The sequence below is a fragment of the Semicossyphus pulcher genome, unplaced genomic scaffold, assembly GCF_022749685.1.
Source record: "Semicossyphus pulcher isolate SPU_LCO1_2020_fin unplaced genomic scaffold, fSemPul1.0.p SCAF_14, whole genome shotgun sequence".
Taxonomy (NCBI): domain Eukaryota; kingdom Metazoa; phylum Chordata; class Actinopteri; order Labriformes; family Labridae; genus Semicossyphus; species Semicossyphus pulcher.
Window position 1 is genome coordinate 22,454,672 of NW_027211648.1, and position 18,345 is coordinate 22,473,016.

An 18,345-nucleotide genomic window follows, 5' to 3' on the forward strand; every position below is an offset into this window, starting at 1 on the left:
TAAAAAATGCTTTCATTTCATATAAAGTGCAAAGCTCTTAGCACTAAACATCAAATGCTTAGTCCTCATAACACAGACACCTCATCAGCACAAGTTAAATTGCACATCACTGAATTAGACTAAATTAATGCAGCAACTGTCTGCAGGCATTTATCACAATTCTAGTATTGCCCCAGTAAACTGCTTTACTAAGTAACTGCTTATTCAACACTACTGAAGTACTTTTTTTATTATGGTATTGATGACCTTTGATTACTGTCAAAATAATGCAATGTACTTTAAAGTATTCAATAAGTTGGTTTCATGGTTTATGCTTTTTGCAGTATGGTATTAACTTTAGCTCAGTAATGTAAATAATTATTTAAATGATTCAAGGAGTAATTCAACAATTTTGGGCAGTTTGCCTTCTGATGGAGAGTTAAACAAAAACATTGATGTCAGTGCATTGTCAGTGTGGTAATTATGACGCTACAGAGAGTTAACTTAGTGTAGTATAAAGACTGACTGAAAAGCAAAATATTTTAATACAATTTAATCTTAAAATGTAATAATGATTGAAATACTATTAAAACCACTCTGTATACAATATGATGCCTTGTTGAACTTAATCCTAGATGATATATAACCTCATTTAATATAGCCAAAGCAGTTGTAAACTACTGTAATAACATTTATCATGGCTGCATGCCACTGAGTTTTACTAGTTCCAGGGCCCTGCTTTTGTGCGTGCAGCTCATCTGCCTTCATTTGGAAACAAAATGGAATGAATCTTGATTACTGTTTCGAAAATAGTTCAAGGTTATTTAACCCCATCAAGCTAAAAGAGTCAGTCCATTTCGATACTGTATCTTCATTGTTCTTGCCCAAGAATCCTCAACTACATCAGACTTGTCTTTATCACTGTGCACATACTGAGGAGGAAGAATTACATTTTTGCCTGTGAGTTTCCACTACAGAATGCACACTGACTGATCGGGAAACATGGCCGTTTACATGTATTGGCTAACTAAGTTTGGCAAAGCAAAGATGGCAAAGTAATTCTCTCAAGTCAAGTCTACATAAGAAAAGTGCGTCATTTAAGCTCAGAGAGACAATTGCGTGTTTTAAAACTGAAAACACCCCAACTGTTTATATCATACAGGGAGAGTCAACATGTTTTGTAGGCAGGCTTTAACTGCAGTTTATTCAACGCATTTTCCACAACTTCATCAGGCTTCCAGGTAGGTTGGTTATAGAAGAAACTCAATGATTAGAAACATTACACTGATGTCACTTGGTTGTACTTTATTATTCATGCAGTCTAGATCAAAGATGTTTCAAAATAATCTTGTTTTGGTTCCTCTGTTTTTCTTTCACACAATCTCTGTGTACTGGTAGGGGGGGCAATGCTGATCAAAGACTTGTCTGTGCATTTTTTAAATAAAACAGACCTGAACAGTGACTTCAAACATTTATTAAAGTGAGCAGGGTGGAGTGAACATGGAGTGAGATCATGGTTTTTCTGCGCTCCTCTGCTTCTAGAACTGAAGGACGACCCGAACGCTGAAAGATGAAAATGGGATCAGATTGTTAGTATTAAATCATACAGTTCTGACTGAAGTGGCATATTTGAAGAGAGGCCAGCATGGTAGACATTGTTTTAAAGTCCTGCCTCACACATATTAGCACATCCAAGCTTTGTCCTCAACAGAGGGCAGCATTGAAGGAAAGGCCCACGACAGACAAAACCCAGAGGGACACCAGCGCACTACACACATTAACATAACAAACAACTTCAAAAAGTATCTTAAGTTAGAGCTTACCATTTCCCAGCATGCATTAGATCAAAACCATCAGTGATGCGCTCAAAGGGCAGAGTGTGAGTCACAAACTCATCTACTTTGAGCTTCTTGTTCATGTACTCCTCCACCAGTTTGGGAACACTTTCGACACTCTTGTAGCCTGGAAAAAGTATAAATCAGTTCATTGAGTATAGAGAAGTAATGTGCGGTCCATGTGAACAAAGCTGTTAGTGTAAAATAAGCCCTGAACCAAACGTCTTTCATCCTATAATAGAGCCTTGTTTTTTCAAAAGGGTAAGTGGTTTTACATGTGGAAAAAGCATACAAAATATTCAGTAAATAAAAGCAACACAATTAAGCCTCCACAAAATGTACACGGAGTAAATGTTTGTGTGGAGCTATTCTGGGGGTCAGTGTCTTGTCAGTGACACTTCGACATGTGACTGTAGCAGTCAGGGATCAAACCCCCAACCTTCCGTTTGAGAGACGACCAACTCTACCACTGAGCCACAGTTGCCCTAAATCTAAGAAGATAATAATTATTACACTGCTTTGCATTAACAATTTCACAATGCACTGTATGTCAGGGTATCGGTTTAAACAAAAAGGTGAGGACCCAAAAGCAGACTTAGATACGGATTTAATTAAATAAGAGGCAAAAATGCACAAACAAAATCTAACTCCAACAAAAGACAAAAAGGAAAATCTAAAGACACAGCAAAAACTTACAAAGAAAACCAGGAACAGGGTAATCCAAGGGACACAAGGAAATCAGGGGAGGCATGAAGATAATCCAGAGTAAGAGACATAGACTCACGCACGATGGATGACAATGAACAGGCCACGAGACAGGGGAGCACAAAGACTAAATAAACTTGGGAGGTGAGGCTAATCAGACACAGGTGAGACAATCAAGGGGCAGGTGAAAACAATCAGGGCAGGGCACATAATCAAACAGGCGGGAAAACACACAAAGGCAGGAAGTAAAACAAGACAAAACATACATAGGGCAAGAACTACAAAATAAAACAGGAAACACTAAAAGCCAAACTCAGGACTGTGGTAGCAGAACTCAAGCAGAAGATCTCCAGAAAATGAAACACAAATGAATTACATAACTAAACAAGACTAAATCAAGACAAGAACACAATATATTAAATACAAAATTAAACAATAAGAACTCATGACATTGTATCATATTTCATTACTTTTGATGTGAAAGTTCATTCGGTGGCTCTACACCTGTCAGACAAACCACACAAAATTATTAATCATTAAAAAAATGTTGCAGATCCCATGTTGCTGTTGGGAGTTTTTATATTTGGAGTAGTGAACAATTAAATGTTTTAAAAAATTACTTATTTTGAATCCTCTGTCAGACTGCATTGGATTAGGAACCCCTTCACATTGGCATTTCCATACATATTGATCTCAAAACAATGTGTTACCTCCAAAAGCAGTGCCTTTCCAGGTGCGTCCTGTCACCAGCTGGAAGGGCCGGGTGGAGATCTCTTGTCCTGCAGCTGCCACCCCGATTATGACGCTGGTGCCCCATCCTTTATGACAGGCCTCTAGGGCTGCCCTCTGCCACCAAGAGACACTATCAGGAAGGCATTACATCACTAGGCAACTACCACAACCTCACCCTATTTATTTGGACATTGTTTAATTGTGTTTAGCCTACTATAAATGTATCATTTTCTAAATGTTTCATTAAAAATAGATTTTTAGTGGTGGGTTGGAGTGTGTCATTCTGCCCAAAGAGATATAAGAAGGGTTTCCCAGCGGCCAGAGAAAACAAAATATGTTAGGAGGTCAAGCACAACAAACAGGCACAATGTTACAAACTTGGGGGTGGTTTTAGATTCCGATTTTAATTTTAATCCTTATGGTCATAAGTATCAAATCATAAGTATCATCATATAACTTTTATCATTTAAGAAACATTGCTAAAGTTAGACCTTTTTTAACATAGAAGGATGCTGACGTTTATAACTCATGCTTTTATCACCAGCCGAATTGACTACTGCAACTCCCTTTTTACAGGATTACCTAAAAAGTCTATCACGAAACTACAACTCATTCAAAACACCGCAAGAACTTAAACAAGAAAAAATAAAGCTGATTATGTAACTCCACTTATCAAATCTCTGCACTGGCCGCCTGTTTCTTTTAGAATGGATTTTAAAGTTCTTTTAATCGTTTTAAAGCTTTACACGGCCTTGCTCCTCCTTACATTTCAGACCTGCTTTCTTTGTATGTTCCTCTGTGTCACACACAAGCACCGGAGAGAGAGCTTTTTCTGTTTTTATGCACCTAAACTGTGGAACTCACTGCCTCCCGACATCAAAACTGCAAGCTCTCTGGATTTTATTAAAAAATAAGCTAAAGACATATTTTTTTCATCAGGCTTTTAACTTGGAGTCATTTTATAGCCTTGTTCTATGTCTTATTGTTTTGAACAATAGTCTTATGTCTGGTATTTATTCTGTCCTACTCAACTTTTAATGATTTTAATTTATTTTATTGATTCCTAATAGCATATATATATATGTGTGTATTATTTTTATTGCATTTTAATAATCTTTTATTATTTTATTATATTTTTATTTCCTGTTTTATTGTCAATTTCTGTTTTTATCTACTGTTTCTTTATGTGAAGCACTTTGGGCTGCATGCTTTATGTATGAAAGGTGCTATATAAATAAAATTATGAAATTAATTTAAAACAATCTATATCTATACCCACAAGTGTGTCTTCATTCAAAAATATTGGTATCTATCTTTATAAAGCTCGGCCAGTTAATCTATTTTAATGACCCATGAAAGATAATCATGATTCATTTTATTATTCAGCACAAAGAGATGAATCGCTTCGCATAGGAGCTGGGCAATAATATGGGGTTACTATTTCTGCACTCACCATGATTGACACATTGCCCACACATTCAAAGGAATAGTCCACGCCTCCATCTGTCATCTCTACCAGGACCTCTTGGATTGGCTTGCTGTGGTCCTTTGGGTTCACCACATCTGTGGCACCAAACTCTTGAGCAGTTTTAAACTTGTCAGGGTTGAGATCGACTCCAATAATCCTTGCTGCCCCGGCTGCTTTACAGCCCATGATTGCTGCAAGACCCAGTGCCCCCAGGCCAAACACCGCACAGGTTGAGCCAGCCTCTACCTGCAGAGTGAGGGACAGGAGAGGCAAGTAAAGGTCAGCACATCGCTGCAGCTATTAATCATACAGTGCACTGCAGGGAAAATGAGGCTGATGTTAAAAAGAGTTAAATAGAATGCCCTGGATTAATACAGATTTTGCATGTGCTTGCTATTTTATGTTGGGTTTGTTCTTCACTGGCATTAAGTTGACAATGTAGGCACATACTGGCTCATAAACAATTCATGGGCACATTAAATCCATGTTAAAAATCTCTGTGGTTGTGTGAGGCTGTACCAAGGGACTGAAAAGCTTTGAGTTAAATGCTAAAGTCAAGCTAACATGTTCATACTGTGAGCAAAATGCTGATATAAAGCAGATAATAACCTTTTATTATCTTTGTTTAGAGTGTTGGCATTCGAAGATTTTTTAACAAGCACTTAACCATAGTAGAAACATAGACAAGAATTTGGTTGTAAAACTAAATATTGGACTAATTTAAATGTTGACCCCATGGTGGTGCTACATAAAAAGTTAACAGATCATTAGAGTCATTAGGATGAATTCTAAAGAAGTTCGGTACCAATCTTTTTGGCAATTATAGGAATAGTTTTTAAGACAATTTTCACGGCACAATTTATTAGCAAACATTTTCTGGGGACCATGAATATATTCAAAAATAAATGTGCCAACTGGTACAGTAGTTGAGATATTTCACTTGGTAAGTAAAAATGTTCCTTTTGCTGGTGGTACTAGAGGATAAGTCAGGTGATCACCAAAGTGAGCAAACTTCATCCTTTGGGAAGCAGGAATGTCTGCACGAATATCCACGACAAAGCAGTTGTAAAGATATGAAAGTCCGGATCATAGTGTTGGACTGATCATCATTGCCATTATAGAACTATGCTGTGAGGGTAGCTCAACAAATACCACCACCACCAATCACAATAACAGTTGTAGTAATAGAAGTAAAAAGAAATGACGTGAAGTTTGCCTAACATCTAAAAAAAATAAAAAATGATTGGGAGGTGTTTAGTTCTTCTCTGCCCTCCATATTCTGTGTATTTAAGCCTAGAGGCTGGGGGCAGTACCATGAATTTTTCCATCTAAAGTTTCCACTGCTCAGAGAACGGTCTAGAGTAACAATTAGTGAATGGCTGCGGTGGCTAATAATAGCCTGGCGTAATCAAAGGAGGAGGCTGAGTCACCTTGGCCGTGTTTAGAGCAGCTCCATATCCTGTGGTTATGCCACAGCCCAGCAGACACACCTTGTCCAGAGGGGCTCTGTGGTCCACTTTGGCCAGGGAGATCTCAGCTACCACAGTGTACTCGGAGAACGTGCTACAACCCATGAAGTGGAAGAGGCTCTTCCCTTTGCAGGAGAAACGTGTTGTCCCATCTGGCATCAAACCTCTGCCCTGAGTGAACCTGGAGAATAAGACACCAGCACATATCTGACAGCGGATCAACTGCAGCGCAAAATTTTGATGTGACAAAGTAGTCTCAGTTTCACAATGCTAAGACTAATGACATTTACCTGATCTTTTGACACAAGTTGGTTTTGGGATTCTTACAGAACTTGCACTCTCCACACTGTGGGATATACAAGGGTATGACTGTGTCCCCTAAAACAAAACAAAATGCTGAGTTTGAGCATTCATATTACCAGCAGCAATCATTTCTGTTGAGAGAAGAGAAGAGAAGAAAGAACCTGGTTTAAACTTAGTGACTCCTTCTCCAACGCTCTCCACGATGCCGGCTCCCTCGTGGCCCAGAACTACAGGGAAAACTCCCTCAGGGTCGGAGCCACTTAGTGTGTAGGAGTCAGTGTGACAAATCCCTGTGGCTACAATCTGAAATAAAGAACTCAGTACATTTAAAACTGCTAACGTTTGACAAGAATATCTGCTGAAATGTGTGTACACTTAATATGTATTACTGGTTTTTTCAATAATGTCTTAGAGGGGTTTGGATTATTTTTAAGAACAGATCTTTTGGTGAATGTGATTGTCAAAAGCAAACAAATCCGCCCTGATTCCTTACCTTGAGGCGAACTTCCCCACCATTAGGAGGCGCCACCTCCACCTCCTCCATCACAAGCGGTTCCCCGGCCTTCCATGCTACTGCAGCTTTGCACCGGATCACCTTTAACACAACACTCAAGAGCTTCAAGCAGGCCTGTTATCACTCATGATATCAACCCAGCAGCCTTGACTAAAAGGGTAAAGAGAAACTAATTGCAAGTTCCTCTTTTACTGTAGATTGTAAAACACACTATCAGGGTCACAATCAGTTTTTCTACGTTTCTCTGTAGGCTTGATACAACAGACCCATAAAACTGTCTTCAGGAAAAACTTTGACCCTTTTCCAACCTTGTGCACCCATGTTGCAACATTAGAAAACCTAAACCAGCACAAATATTTAAACTCAAAGAGAACACAAAACTCTGCTATGAGTTCTATTAAAGATTGCAAAATAGAGAGCAGCAGAAGGGTTGTTTCTCTTTTATAGTTTAGCAGATTTAAACCCACCCTTTTTATCCTTCCTCTAATACTATAAACATTCCCTCTGCTCCATAAACACTTAAAAACAACATAAACACTTGACAAAGAACAGGAAATGTTCTGGCAATCATAGCACGTTCACGTAAAGTTGTTGAAACACATTCAAACATTCACACTAGTTTATTATTCTGATATATCTGCATGTGCTTACCCTCCGTGCAGTTGCCATGTTGTTTCAGTGCTGGACTCTCACTCACAAGGTTAGGTAATAGTGCAGGATGCATACTTAAGTTCAAACCAATCGCAAAGAAGGGCCCCACCCATTATGTGGGCAGGGGGCCGTGTCAACACTTTCTGTTGATCTTTCCACTTTCTATATCTAAGGCCCATTTCCTCCTGTATAGCAGAGAACAGATCACAGTGACTCACACAAATGGTATTATAGAAGTCAAAGGCCTTGGGTGATGGTCAAGTAACAGTTTAAGTAAAGGATCGAGAAATGTTGTTTTAGATATTTAATTCCCTTTTATTTTCTCAGTAAGTTTCTTGAACACCTACAATACAATAAGCAATTAATGTTTTTTGTTTATTCTGCGTGTCACATTATAGATCAAAATGTTGCCTGCTTATCTGATTAGTTATGATTAGTTACGCTTACTATGATTCAATTGTTCAAACGCTGAAAGCTGCTAAAGTTGCAATAATTCAAATAAAATGTTACCTCGAGATCACATGTTAAATATCCATTCTCTGGGTGTGCAGTGCCTCCGGGGCGAGCACTAAAATATGCATGGATTTAATCAAACTGAACATTACTGTGCAACTGGAATTAGTTAAGGCTCATTGTTGCACTGTCTCAAATGCTGTAAGCTTACTCACCAAGGCAAATGGACAGTTTAAATATGTGTCCAGACAAGCTTCTTAATATAGGAAACTATAGTCATGCCAAGAACATTTAGAGGTATGGGTATAAATATTAAGCAATGACACAAAAGTTGCCCAGGAAAGATAGTGTCTCTTCGTTTATTGACATTTTAGTCAAGGTCTTCTGTGTATTATAGCTGCAGTCTTATAAGGAATTAAAAGATCTAAATTGTAGAGTCTGCATGCAACAACTCACTGGTGTTCTGTTGAAACTAGGAAATAAAATACTAGCAGTTGTATGAACTGCAATGGTTCCTCTCAATCTAATCTTGTAGATGTGTTCACTGCAACTGTTCAATTTGAATGAAAACATTTATGCTCCCAGCTTTCATAGATAAGCAAAAATGAACTGTATGCCTTGACTATAAAATCTCACAGTGGTCAACTCTCATCTCTTATTCTTTGCAATTATAATGTTTCATATCCTTTTTTTAGTGTGTCTGCAATATCCTGTTCTTTATTCTTGGTTCTGCATGAATCAGTATGGCTCTGCTCTTAGAGAAATGCTGGAGCCCATCCTAGAGAAATAATTACAACACTGTTGGCCAGTTTAAGGAAACACTGATATAATTAGACTGGACTGAATTAATCTAAGCGGGGAAAAAAATCTGACTGACAATTAACAAGTCCAATAGAGCATTCAGAGAGATAACAGACGCTACTGTAGACATCTAAATGCTGTACCCATAATATATAACACAAGAAAAACCAGACCACAGACAAGGAGGCCACTGATCCCATCTGTTTAGATCATTTATTTTGCACTATAAACACTTTGAAATGTTTATCTTTTGCTAAGTGTCAACACTGCAGATGACTCTCACATTCACATTCTCCTCATTATTCAGTTAACAGTGTTGATTTTTTAAGGTCCGGGAAGTAAATGTGTGTTATTGTGTGCATCGCATTATTTGTGGGAATATTTATCATGAGCTGTATAATAATGATTTGCTCTGGGGTCATTTAAAGCATCACTGGGTCTTATTCTGTAGAAACCGCCAGGACTGTCCGGATGCTGTGGAACAACATAACAGAGAAATGAGTAGACCTGCATCAATTTATCTGTCATGCTGCTGAGTTATGAATGGTGGACAAAGTATCGTAGTGTAAACTCACCATTTGCCGTGCTTCATCATTTCAACGGCCTCATTGATCTGATCAAAGGACAAGTTGTGAGTGATGAACTCATCGAGCTTCACCTTCTTGTCCATGTAGGCTTTAACCATTGAAGGAATCCCATACTTGCCCTTAAAGCCTGACACAAAAAATGCACAAACAATTACAAAATAATAGCATAGACTATTATCCAGACTACAACTATTTGGAAAATGCTGAACATGAGCACATGGCCATTTAGTTCTAAGAGATGTATTAGTTGCATTTGATGGTGACAGTTGTCCTACCTCCAAACACGGAGCCCTTCCATGTGCGGCCAAAAATCATCTGAAGAGGTGGGGCAGAAACTTCATGCAGCTCTGTCCAGCCAACGATCACACTGACACCCCAACCCATCACACAAGACTCCAAGGCACTGCGCTGGATGGAGAAACAACACAAAGTCAGAAGGCTTGTAACTAGAAGGGTGCTGGTCGAAAATCTCTGGACTATCTGAAAGACTAAGGGCTAAGTAACTGGCTGAGTGACAACCGTCTCTTCTTTAAAAAGTACTGCTGGAAAGAGCTATAAAGCTCAATTCCTGAATGACAGTTTAAGTTGTCATTTGTGCAAAACCAAACAGCATTTCTTGTTCTTTGTTTCAATTTGCAAATGTTTTAGGCAAATGCTTAAGCACAATATTCTATATTAAAAAAAATATTGCTTGTAGATGTCTTTGTGATCAAAATACATACAAATTATCTTTTATTCTAGATTAATCAATTGTATTATTATGGAGTGGCAGTTACTTCTGCAAGGCAAATTGACAATTGTCAGTTTTGCCAAACAGATAGAAGCACAGGTCCCTTCATTTTTTGCAGTTCTGTGGAAAATAGACATAACCTTTAACTATATTCTACTCTGTTTTTTTACGTACATACGTTTTTCCACTCATTCTGGTACTAGGAGGCATAAAGTGTAATTGAAACCATGAAACAACACGATAATTTTGACCTCTTCGTTTTACACAATACATACACTTGACATGCGTCCTTCTCTACAATCACCTGACAAACGCGTCCTCCCACCACCACCACCCCAGCATCCACCTTTAAGATTTTAAAGGGTTTAAGATATTATCTCATCACTCCTCAAATTTCTGCAAAATAAATCTGCGAGGAGTGATAAGGTCGGAGCCTAGACGCCGAACACAAGCTATGTTCTGCTGCTGCAATACACATTTCAAACTATTACAAACATGAGTTATCTGACTGAAGTTCCATTATGATGCTATCGCCTTATGAATTGACACAATAATTTAATTACAATCAAGTATTAAAGGTTTTGGATGGGTTACAGCATTTTTCAGGTTAATTTCAGGTATACTATTACAGGTTAGTGTTTTGCAACTCGTTTTAACTGTTTAGGAAAATATATATTCACTGTGGCGGCTGTGGCTCAGTGGTAGAGTCGGTCATCTTTCAATCAGAAGGTCGGAGGTCAAAACACTGAACCCCAAATTGCTCCCGGTGGCATAGCCAACGGGTCTGAATGTGATACCTGATTGACAGTTGGGCACTTTACGTAGCAGCCTCTGCCATCAGTGTGTCAATGTGTATGTGAATGGATGAATGTGACATGTAGTGTAAAAGCAGCTTTGAGTGGTCGCAAAGACTAGAAAAGCGCTATATAAGTACAGTCCATTTACCATTTACTGCCAAGAACTGAGAAAAACTGTTAATCAAATCTTCCTACCATGACTCCCACATTCCCGACACATTCCAGGGAGAAGTCCACTCCACCGTTGGTCATCTCAGAGATCACTTCGTTGATGGGTTTAGTGTGATCTTTTGGATTCACAAATTCGGTAGCACCAAACACCTTGGCCTTTTCAAACTTCTCCGGATTGATGTCAACAGCGATAATCCTCTTGGCTCCTGCAACATGGCAGCCCATGACTGCAGCCAAACCCACAGCTCCGAGGCCGAACACGGCACAAGTGGAGCCCGGTTCCACCTAAAAAAAACAAACAGTTTGGTCAATATGGTACTTTAGGTTGGATGTCTTAGTGCTCTATACAGTAATGATCAATGGAAATGTTTTGTGTCCCATAATAGGTCTTTCCAAAGTAGCCAAGAGTTTTTATTGTAATTTCTAAGCCTCTTATATTTCTTAATCTATAGGTTCCATTAGTACTAAACTTCCAGTTCTAGCATTTTAATCAATGATAAAGATAATGATAATGATTTAGGCATGATTTATCTGCAACAGTCAAACATGCACACCTTAGCAGTATTAACCGCAGCTCCGTATCCTGTGCAGATCCCACAGCCAATGAGACAGACTTTGTCCAGAGGGGCAGCTGGGTCAATCTTAGCCACAGCACTCTCGTGGACCACAGTGTACTCAGAGAAGGTACTGGTTCCTGCAAACTGCAGCAGCTTCTTCCCCTTACAGGTTAACCTGGACTCCTCCGGTGCCATAAACTTAGGGCGAACACGAGCCCTGAGAAGGATTTAAGTCAAGGATATTAGTGTTTCTCTTGTCCTAGAAGGTTTATTGAATAAGCATGTTCATGGAAAAATGCAAATCTGAATTTTCGTATCTTCAGACAACATCTAAATGAGCATGACTAAATGTCTTTGTCGAATGAACCTATAACCCTGTGTACACATCCCAAAAGAATGCATTTTAGGTGAATAAAGAAAAAACAATGGATGGCAGGAGATGGGCTCTTATTTGTGCTCACCATGCTTTCTCACACTGGTTGGTCTTTGGGCTCTTACAGAAGCGACATTCTTTACACTGAGAGATGAACACAGGGATTACTTTGTCACCTGAAAGACAGAAAAAAGGTTTCCATGTGACAGAAACATATACATTTTAGGCTAACTTTTCTAATGGTAAAAAGAAGATTGACTGAATGGCACAGACGTCTGTTTGCTTCCTTCGTAAACTTTCACTCAAATCAAAATTCTCTTTTTACATTTTTCGTAATGTTAATAGTAAGCTTTAGAGATCACTTTTTCAAAAATTTGAATGTCTAAAAATAAAACTCATAATAGTTCAAATAAATTTAAAGGCAGTATCAAAATGTAGGGGCAGCCATTGTGATACAGTGGTTAGCAAGGTTCTTTGATCAAATTCCGGTTGTATTTGGGGGAGGGTATGTGTGACATCTGCATACTCTGCCTGTGCAGGGACGTTGGAACTATTTTCTGATCTTGTAAATCATCTGACAAGTAGCCTAAACTGTACACACTCAATACTGCATTTGAGTCACATAAACGTGCCAGTGTGTGCATATAGTTGATCGGGTAGCGCAACCCGATCAACTATATGCACACACTGGCACATGTCAACCTTGGCAAGTAATATCTACTATGCCTTTTGCCTGCATTGGCCAAAATGTCAAAGTCAATGCAGTCATGTGTGCGCACAGTTTATGTAACTCAAATGCAGTATTGCAGAGACACTACGCCACTGTGGCCGTGTTGGCAAACAGCCTGCATTGCACTTTCATGTGTTAGCAAAAATACTTTCACTCCCATTAAAGACGTATTAAAAGCGTATATATATATTCTATGAAAAACAAATGTAGGCAACAAACTGTAAACATCTGAGTCCACTGGATAGCTACCAGGTCATTATTATTATTAGGGTAAAGATTATTATTACATTATTATTGTAATTGCCAGGACAATTTGGTAGTGAATGTTGAAAACTTGGACATTTTAGTGTCTTACAAATATTTGTTAGGAGCTCGAAACTGGGACAATCTCAAAAAACAGGTGATGTCATACTGTATTATACAAATATATTGACATAAATACTGAATGCCTTGTGCCCAATCTATTAATGCCATCTTTGGTGCGCAAGCCAAAATACTTCTTTAAATTGCTTCCAACATACTTTAATGTGATGATTACCCAAAAGCATAGCTTTGCTTGCTATTGTTCCTTTCTATTTTCTTTAATCAGCTCAGTACACTGTTAGGTCAACAGGGCATGCAACAGATCAAACTGATGATACATTTTGAGGGTGCCATCTGATGGACCAAGTGGCAAACTACTCATTATTTGTGTATTTTGTGTGTATAAAGGTACAGTTAAAATATTTTATTGTTTTTTCTGTTCAAATGATTTTGGGCTTTTTGAATAAAGATAGATAGCCATATTGGTCACTTTATTTCCCTATTTTGGACAGAGCCAGACTAGCAGTTTCCAATCTTTACCCTAAGCTCAGTTTATACTTTAAAGCTCCAAAGCCAATAAGGCATGACACAAATCAATCTACTTGTCACACTCTTGAATAGAAAGCAAACAAGCATGTTCCAAACTGCCAACCTGGCTGAAATTCAGTGACTCCAGGCCCGACGCTCTCAACAATCCCTGCTGCCTCATGGCCGAGGACTGTTGGAAAGCCACCTTTAAACATACTCTCAAAAAGGTGGTAAAGGTCTGAATGGCACACGGCAGTCGCCACAATCTGCACCAAAGACAGAAACCAAACAATGAAAACACAAAGACAGTTAGGGTTCAGCAATAATATCTACACATTCACAATATATTGACACTTTATTCAGTGTTTGGCAGCAGGATGTATGTGTGATAATCATAGACTGTATACATTAAGGGAATGTAGCTGTCACCATCTTTTTTTGAAACCAGGAGTGATAATGTTTGGACTAAAGTGTGGATTCACTTTATGTCTCTATCCTGTTTAACAGGCCAGCATGGTAAAGATGAGTGAATCACAGGTAGCCACATCCTAAAGCATTTCCTGATTTTTCTGCCATTTTACTGATAAATAGGACATTATTTACAAAATTTATATCATGTTGTATTTCAAAAGATTTGAAACTAGCAATTGATACACTAAAGTGGGGTCACTTTTTTTATCTTTCAAATCTGACTTCTTTTTGCTACCAGTGGAGTCTCCCCCTGCTGGCCATCAGAAATAATTCTGGTTAATTGCACATCTGCATTGTCTTCTCTTTCAAAACCAAACCCTATATTCACTATTATTATGTTGTCTTTGTACACAACACACCTTTAGTACACTTAAGTAAGTGTGACTAAGTAAGACGGCTGCAGAGAAGAAATAGTAACATGCAGTATCACAATGCAAGTGCATGTGTGTATGTGTGCATTCTCAAAGTTGACACCCCTTACCTTCATGCGGACCTCGTTGGCCTCGGGTGGAGCTACCTCAATCTCTTCAATTACCAAAGGTTTGTTGGGCTCCCAGGCCACTGCTGCCTTGCACTTAATGACCTAAAGGGAAAAGGAAACCATGTGAAATAACCCATGCATGAGCCTGGCCATTGGTACTGGCACTGGCCACATCACACAGAGCCAGGAGATACGTATGGGCTACATCATAAATACATTACATTATTTTGCAACTTTGCAAAAAAGGCAAAGGAAAAGGGGGTTTCATTTTACACATCATTTTTAAAACACATGCTAATAGCTCGTGGTTTTAATGTCTCTGATAAAGCTGCTCCCATGAAAAGCAAACATCACATGAAAACAAATGTGACTTATTTGACAAACATGAGTTATTTGATTAAACACATGATAGTTCAGCTTTTATCTTTGCCAATATCCACAGTCAAATCTGTCTGGATAGTTTTCAAGTGTGCTCCCATACAGGAACAGTTGTTTCTCTGAGGCAGATGACAGAGATAGAAAAAAAGAGACTGAAAGACGAGGGTACTTTAACATCTGTAACATTGTTTTTGTAATGCTTCATGTACCTGCATAACTGTTAAAGGATACAAAGTAATATTTAGTTACATTATTATGTACATAACCCTTCTTTTTACTGTTTGTCCATAAGTTCAGGACAAATGAATCATGCCATTCGACAAACAAAACACATCATGCACAAATTAACTAATAAAGCATCACGTAAATATGACTTTCCACATGGTGGATTTTCCTTACCTTACCAGCTGTGGCCATTTTTGCTGCAATGTAAGCCTTTTACTGTACTGCAAAGTAAACAAGTGAAAGAGGAGTTAAGTGAGGAATGCAGCTGCAGGATGGAGTGGGGAGGAGTGGGAAAGAGATCCTGGTTTTTATATCGCGAAAACAGTTGGCAATTATTCAGACAGGCAGGGACGTGCAACATTGTCCTCGGAAAATCTAGGTAAAAGGTCTGGAGCCTTTGGGAAATAGACAATCAGCAACCACTTCAGAGACGTTTGAACTCTTTTTTAAGGGAAAAGTTTGACAAAGACTCTTGATAAACTTATTTACCAGCTTATTTACTTTCTTGCTAAACTAAATGAGAAGATTGATGCCATTCACGTCTCTGTATGGTGAATAAGTAGTTGCTACATCAAGACTATAATCAGGGGGAAACAGCTAGCCTGGCGCTTGCCTTGATACAGACCTTTTAATCCACCAACCACAGGAAGTTGACTGATTTTTCTGGTATCATGACATAAAACAGTGGTGTCTCTTTTGAAAATGCAATGTGTGCTGCAAGAGACCAATAATTATCAAATAAGCATTCCCACATAACTGTTGTCAAGTGTTTCCAAGTGTTACCAAGCTGTGTGTGCGACATAACTGATAAAGGACTACTATATGACTAAGACTTATTTTATTATTGAGAGTGTGGAAACAGAAAGTATGGCTCTAATTCTGTATTTGTTAACATTTTAAATAATTATGGTTTACTTCACAATTCGTTCCACCTTTCTACTTTTAAATTGTCTCAACAAATTGTCTTGTAACTTCAGAGCAGAACAACATCAGAGTGTATTCTTTTTTCTTTCCTGCTATCACATCAGAATAATCAAGGTTTTGAAGTTTCCAAAGGAACCCCTGTGATTAACCTCCTTCTATACATTTGTTTAGCCATCAGGGTGTGAGTTCAATGCTGTAAATGATTTTATTTGTCAGTAATAAATGTTGTTAGACATAGTATGTCAGCTACTATATACACTGCTCAAAAAATTAAGGGAACACTTAAACATCAGATCTTGATGAACGTATAATTCAAGTGGAAAATCTTTACTGATGTACATTGTACAATTTGTTGAGAATAAAATTATGTAACAACGGTCAGTGGAAACCAAAATCATCAGCCCATTGAGGGTTGGATTCAAAACACAGCCAAAATCAAAGTAAAAAAATTAAATCACAGGCTGATCCAACTTGCGTGAATGTCATCATGGCAACTCATGATGTGACTCAGTAGTGTGTATGGCCCCCGCGAGCTCGCATGCACTCCTGACATGTCTGGGCATGCTCCTGATGAGTTGGCGGATGGTGTCCTGGGGGATCTCCTCCCAGACCTGGATCAGGGCATCTGTGAGCTTCTGGACAGTCTGTGGCGGTTCTTGGCGGCGTCTGATGCACCGATACATAATGTCCCATAGGTGCTCAGTTGGATTTAGGTCAGGGGAACGACAGGGCCAGTCAATGGCATCAATGCCTTCGTCATCCAGGAACTGCCTACACACTCTGGCCACATGAGGCCGGGCATTGTCCTGCACCAGGAGGAACCCAGGGCTCACTGCACCACCATAAGGTCTAACAATTGCTTGGAGGATGTCACCCCGGTAGCTAACAGCAGTCAGGGTACCATTGGCTATGACATGGAGGTCTGTGCGGCCCTCCACGGAAATGCCTCCCAAGACCATCACTGACCTACCGCCAAACCGGTCATGCTGGATGATGTTACAGGCAGCATAACGTTCACCACGTCATCTCCAGACTCTTTCACGTCTGTCACATGTGCTCAGTGTGAACCTGCTCTCATCTGTGAAGAGAACGGGGCGCCAATGGCAGACCTGCCAATTCTGGTGTTCTCTGGCGAAGGCTAATCGAGCTGCATGGTGCTGGGCTGTGAGCACAGGTCCCATTAGAGGACGTCGGGCCCTCATGCCACCCTCATGGAGTCTGTTTCTGACAGTTTGGTCAGAAACATGCAAGCCAGTAGCCTGCTGGAGGTCATTTTGTAGGGCTCTGGCAGTGCTCCTCCTGCTCCTCCTTGCACAATGTAGCAAATATCACTCCTGCTGCTGGGTTGATGTCTTCTACGGCCCTGTCCAGCTCTCCTTGTGTAACAACCGGTCTCCTAGTACCTCCTCCATGCTCTTGAGACTGTGCTGGGAGACACAGCAAACCGTCTTGCGACCGCACGTATAGATGTGACGGATCACGGAATCATCAAGTCTGAATTAAGACGAATAAACCTCCACCATACATGCTCAATCATATTCTCTCAGACATAGTCCTAAAGCTAGCACACCAGCTCTGGCGGAGCCTCATTCAAAGTATTTGGAACAAAGTCACCTTGTTTATTCAGTACTGTACCAATGTGATGATAAACCTGATGGTAGGATGGTATTTCACTGGCTAGTAGTAATTGGACACTTTACAATTAATTGGGCCAATCATAGACAAGCTTCCGTTCAAACTTCATGAAAAGTGGATGTTTCTGGGTCATTGTAAAAAGAAGAGAACAACGGTCGCTTTCTAACTATCAATATCTTCGCAACTTTGTGAGCTATTAGGTTATAAAACAAAACAACCTAACTTATGCAAAATGAATGTGTCCACAACCAAGAACTTTCAATTACACAACAAAAAGAGAAAGTAATATTATTTTAAATGCAATACTTTGATCTCATAGGTTGAATGTGAACGCACAAGTGAATATGTCCTATCTCAAATCAGCTTTTGAAATTCACAGTAATAGTTTACTTTCGACCACCCTGCTTCTCTACATTCAGCTGTCAGCTCCATGTATGTACTTGGCTGCCTCCATCCCTCCCGACAATGAGCTCTGTCATGATCACTGTTTTGGCTTTGGTGGACCATGGGACAATGTCTGGACGTAAGGAGGTTGTAATGACTTC

At 39.3% G+C, this 18,345-nt stretch overlaps 2 protein-coding genes across 3 annotated transcripts; both read right to left on the bottom strand.

Annotated features, from left to right (window-relative positions):
- Nucleotides 1-1,437: 1,437 nt before the first annotated feature.
- LOC138590892 (alcohol dehydrogenase class-3 chain L) lies at nucleotides 1,438-7,697 on the bottom strand. Its single transcript, XM_069661310.1, has 9 exons — nucleotides 7,657-7,697; nucleotides 6,985-7,086; nucleotides 6,653-6,794; nucleotides 6,479-6,566; nucleotides 6,150-6,369; nucleotides 4,705-4,965; nucleotides 3,230-3,365; nucleotides 1,803-1,941; nucleotides 1,438-1,542 (listed from the first exon to the last, which is right to left on the bottom strand). The coding sequence occupies exons 1-9, from the start codon at nucleotides 7,672-7,674 to the stop codon at nucleotides 1,518-1,520; spliced, it is 1,131 nt and encodes a 376-aa protein (XP_069517411.1). The 5' UTR covers nucleotides 7,675-7,697; the 3' UTR covers nucleotides 1,438-1,517.
- Nucleotides 7,698-9,104: 1,407 nt separating this feature from the next.
- Nucleotides 9,105-15,506, bottom strand: LOC138590952 (alcohol dehydrogenase 1-like). Of its 2 annotated transcripts, none has more exons than XM_069661397.1 (9): nucleotides 15,421-15,506; nucleotides 14,639-14,740; nucleotides 13,811-13,952; nucleotides 12,214-12,301; nucleotides 11,750-11,969; nucleotides 11,220-11,480; nucleotides 9,773-9,905; nucleotides 9,486-9,624; nucleotides 9,105-9,384 (listed from the first exon to the last, which is right to left on the bottom strand). In XM_069661397.1, the coding sequence occupies exons 2-9, from the start codon at nucleotides 14,642-14,644 to the stop codon at nucleotides 9,351-9,353; spliced, it is 1,023 nt and encodes a 340-aa protein (XP_069517498.1). In that variant the 5' UTR covers nucleotides 14,645-14,740; nucleotides 15,421-15,506; the 3' UTR covers nucleotides 9,105-9,350. The 2 variants fall into 2 exon arrangements, with proteins under 2 accessions (XP_069517498.1, XP_069517497.1); XM_069661396.1 differs by having other exon boundaries at nucleotides 15,416-15,499.
- Between the last annotated feature and the right edge of the window lie 2,839 nt (nucleotides 15,507-18,345).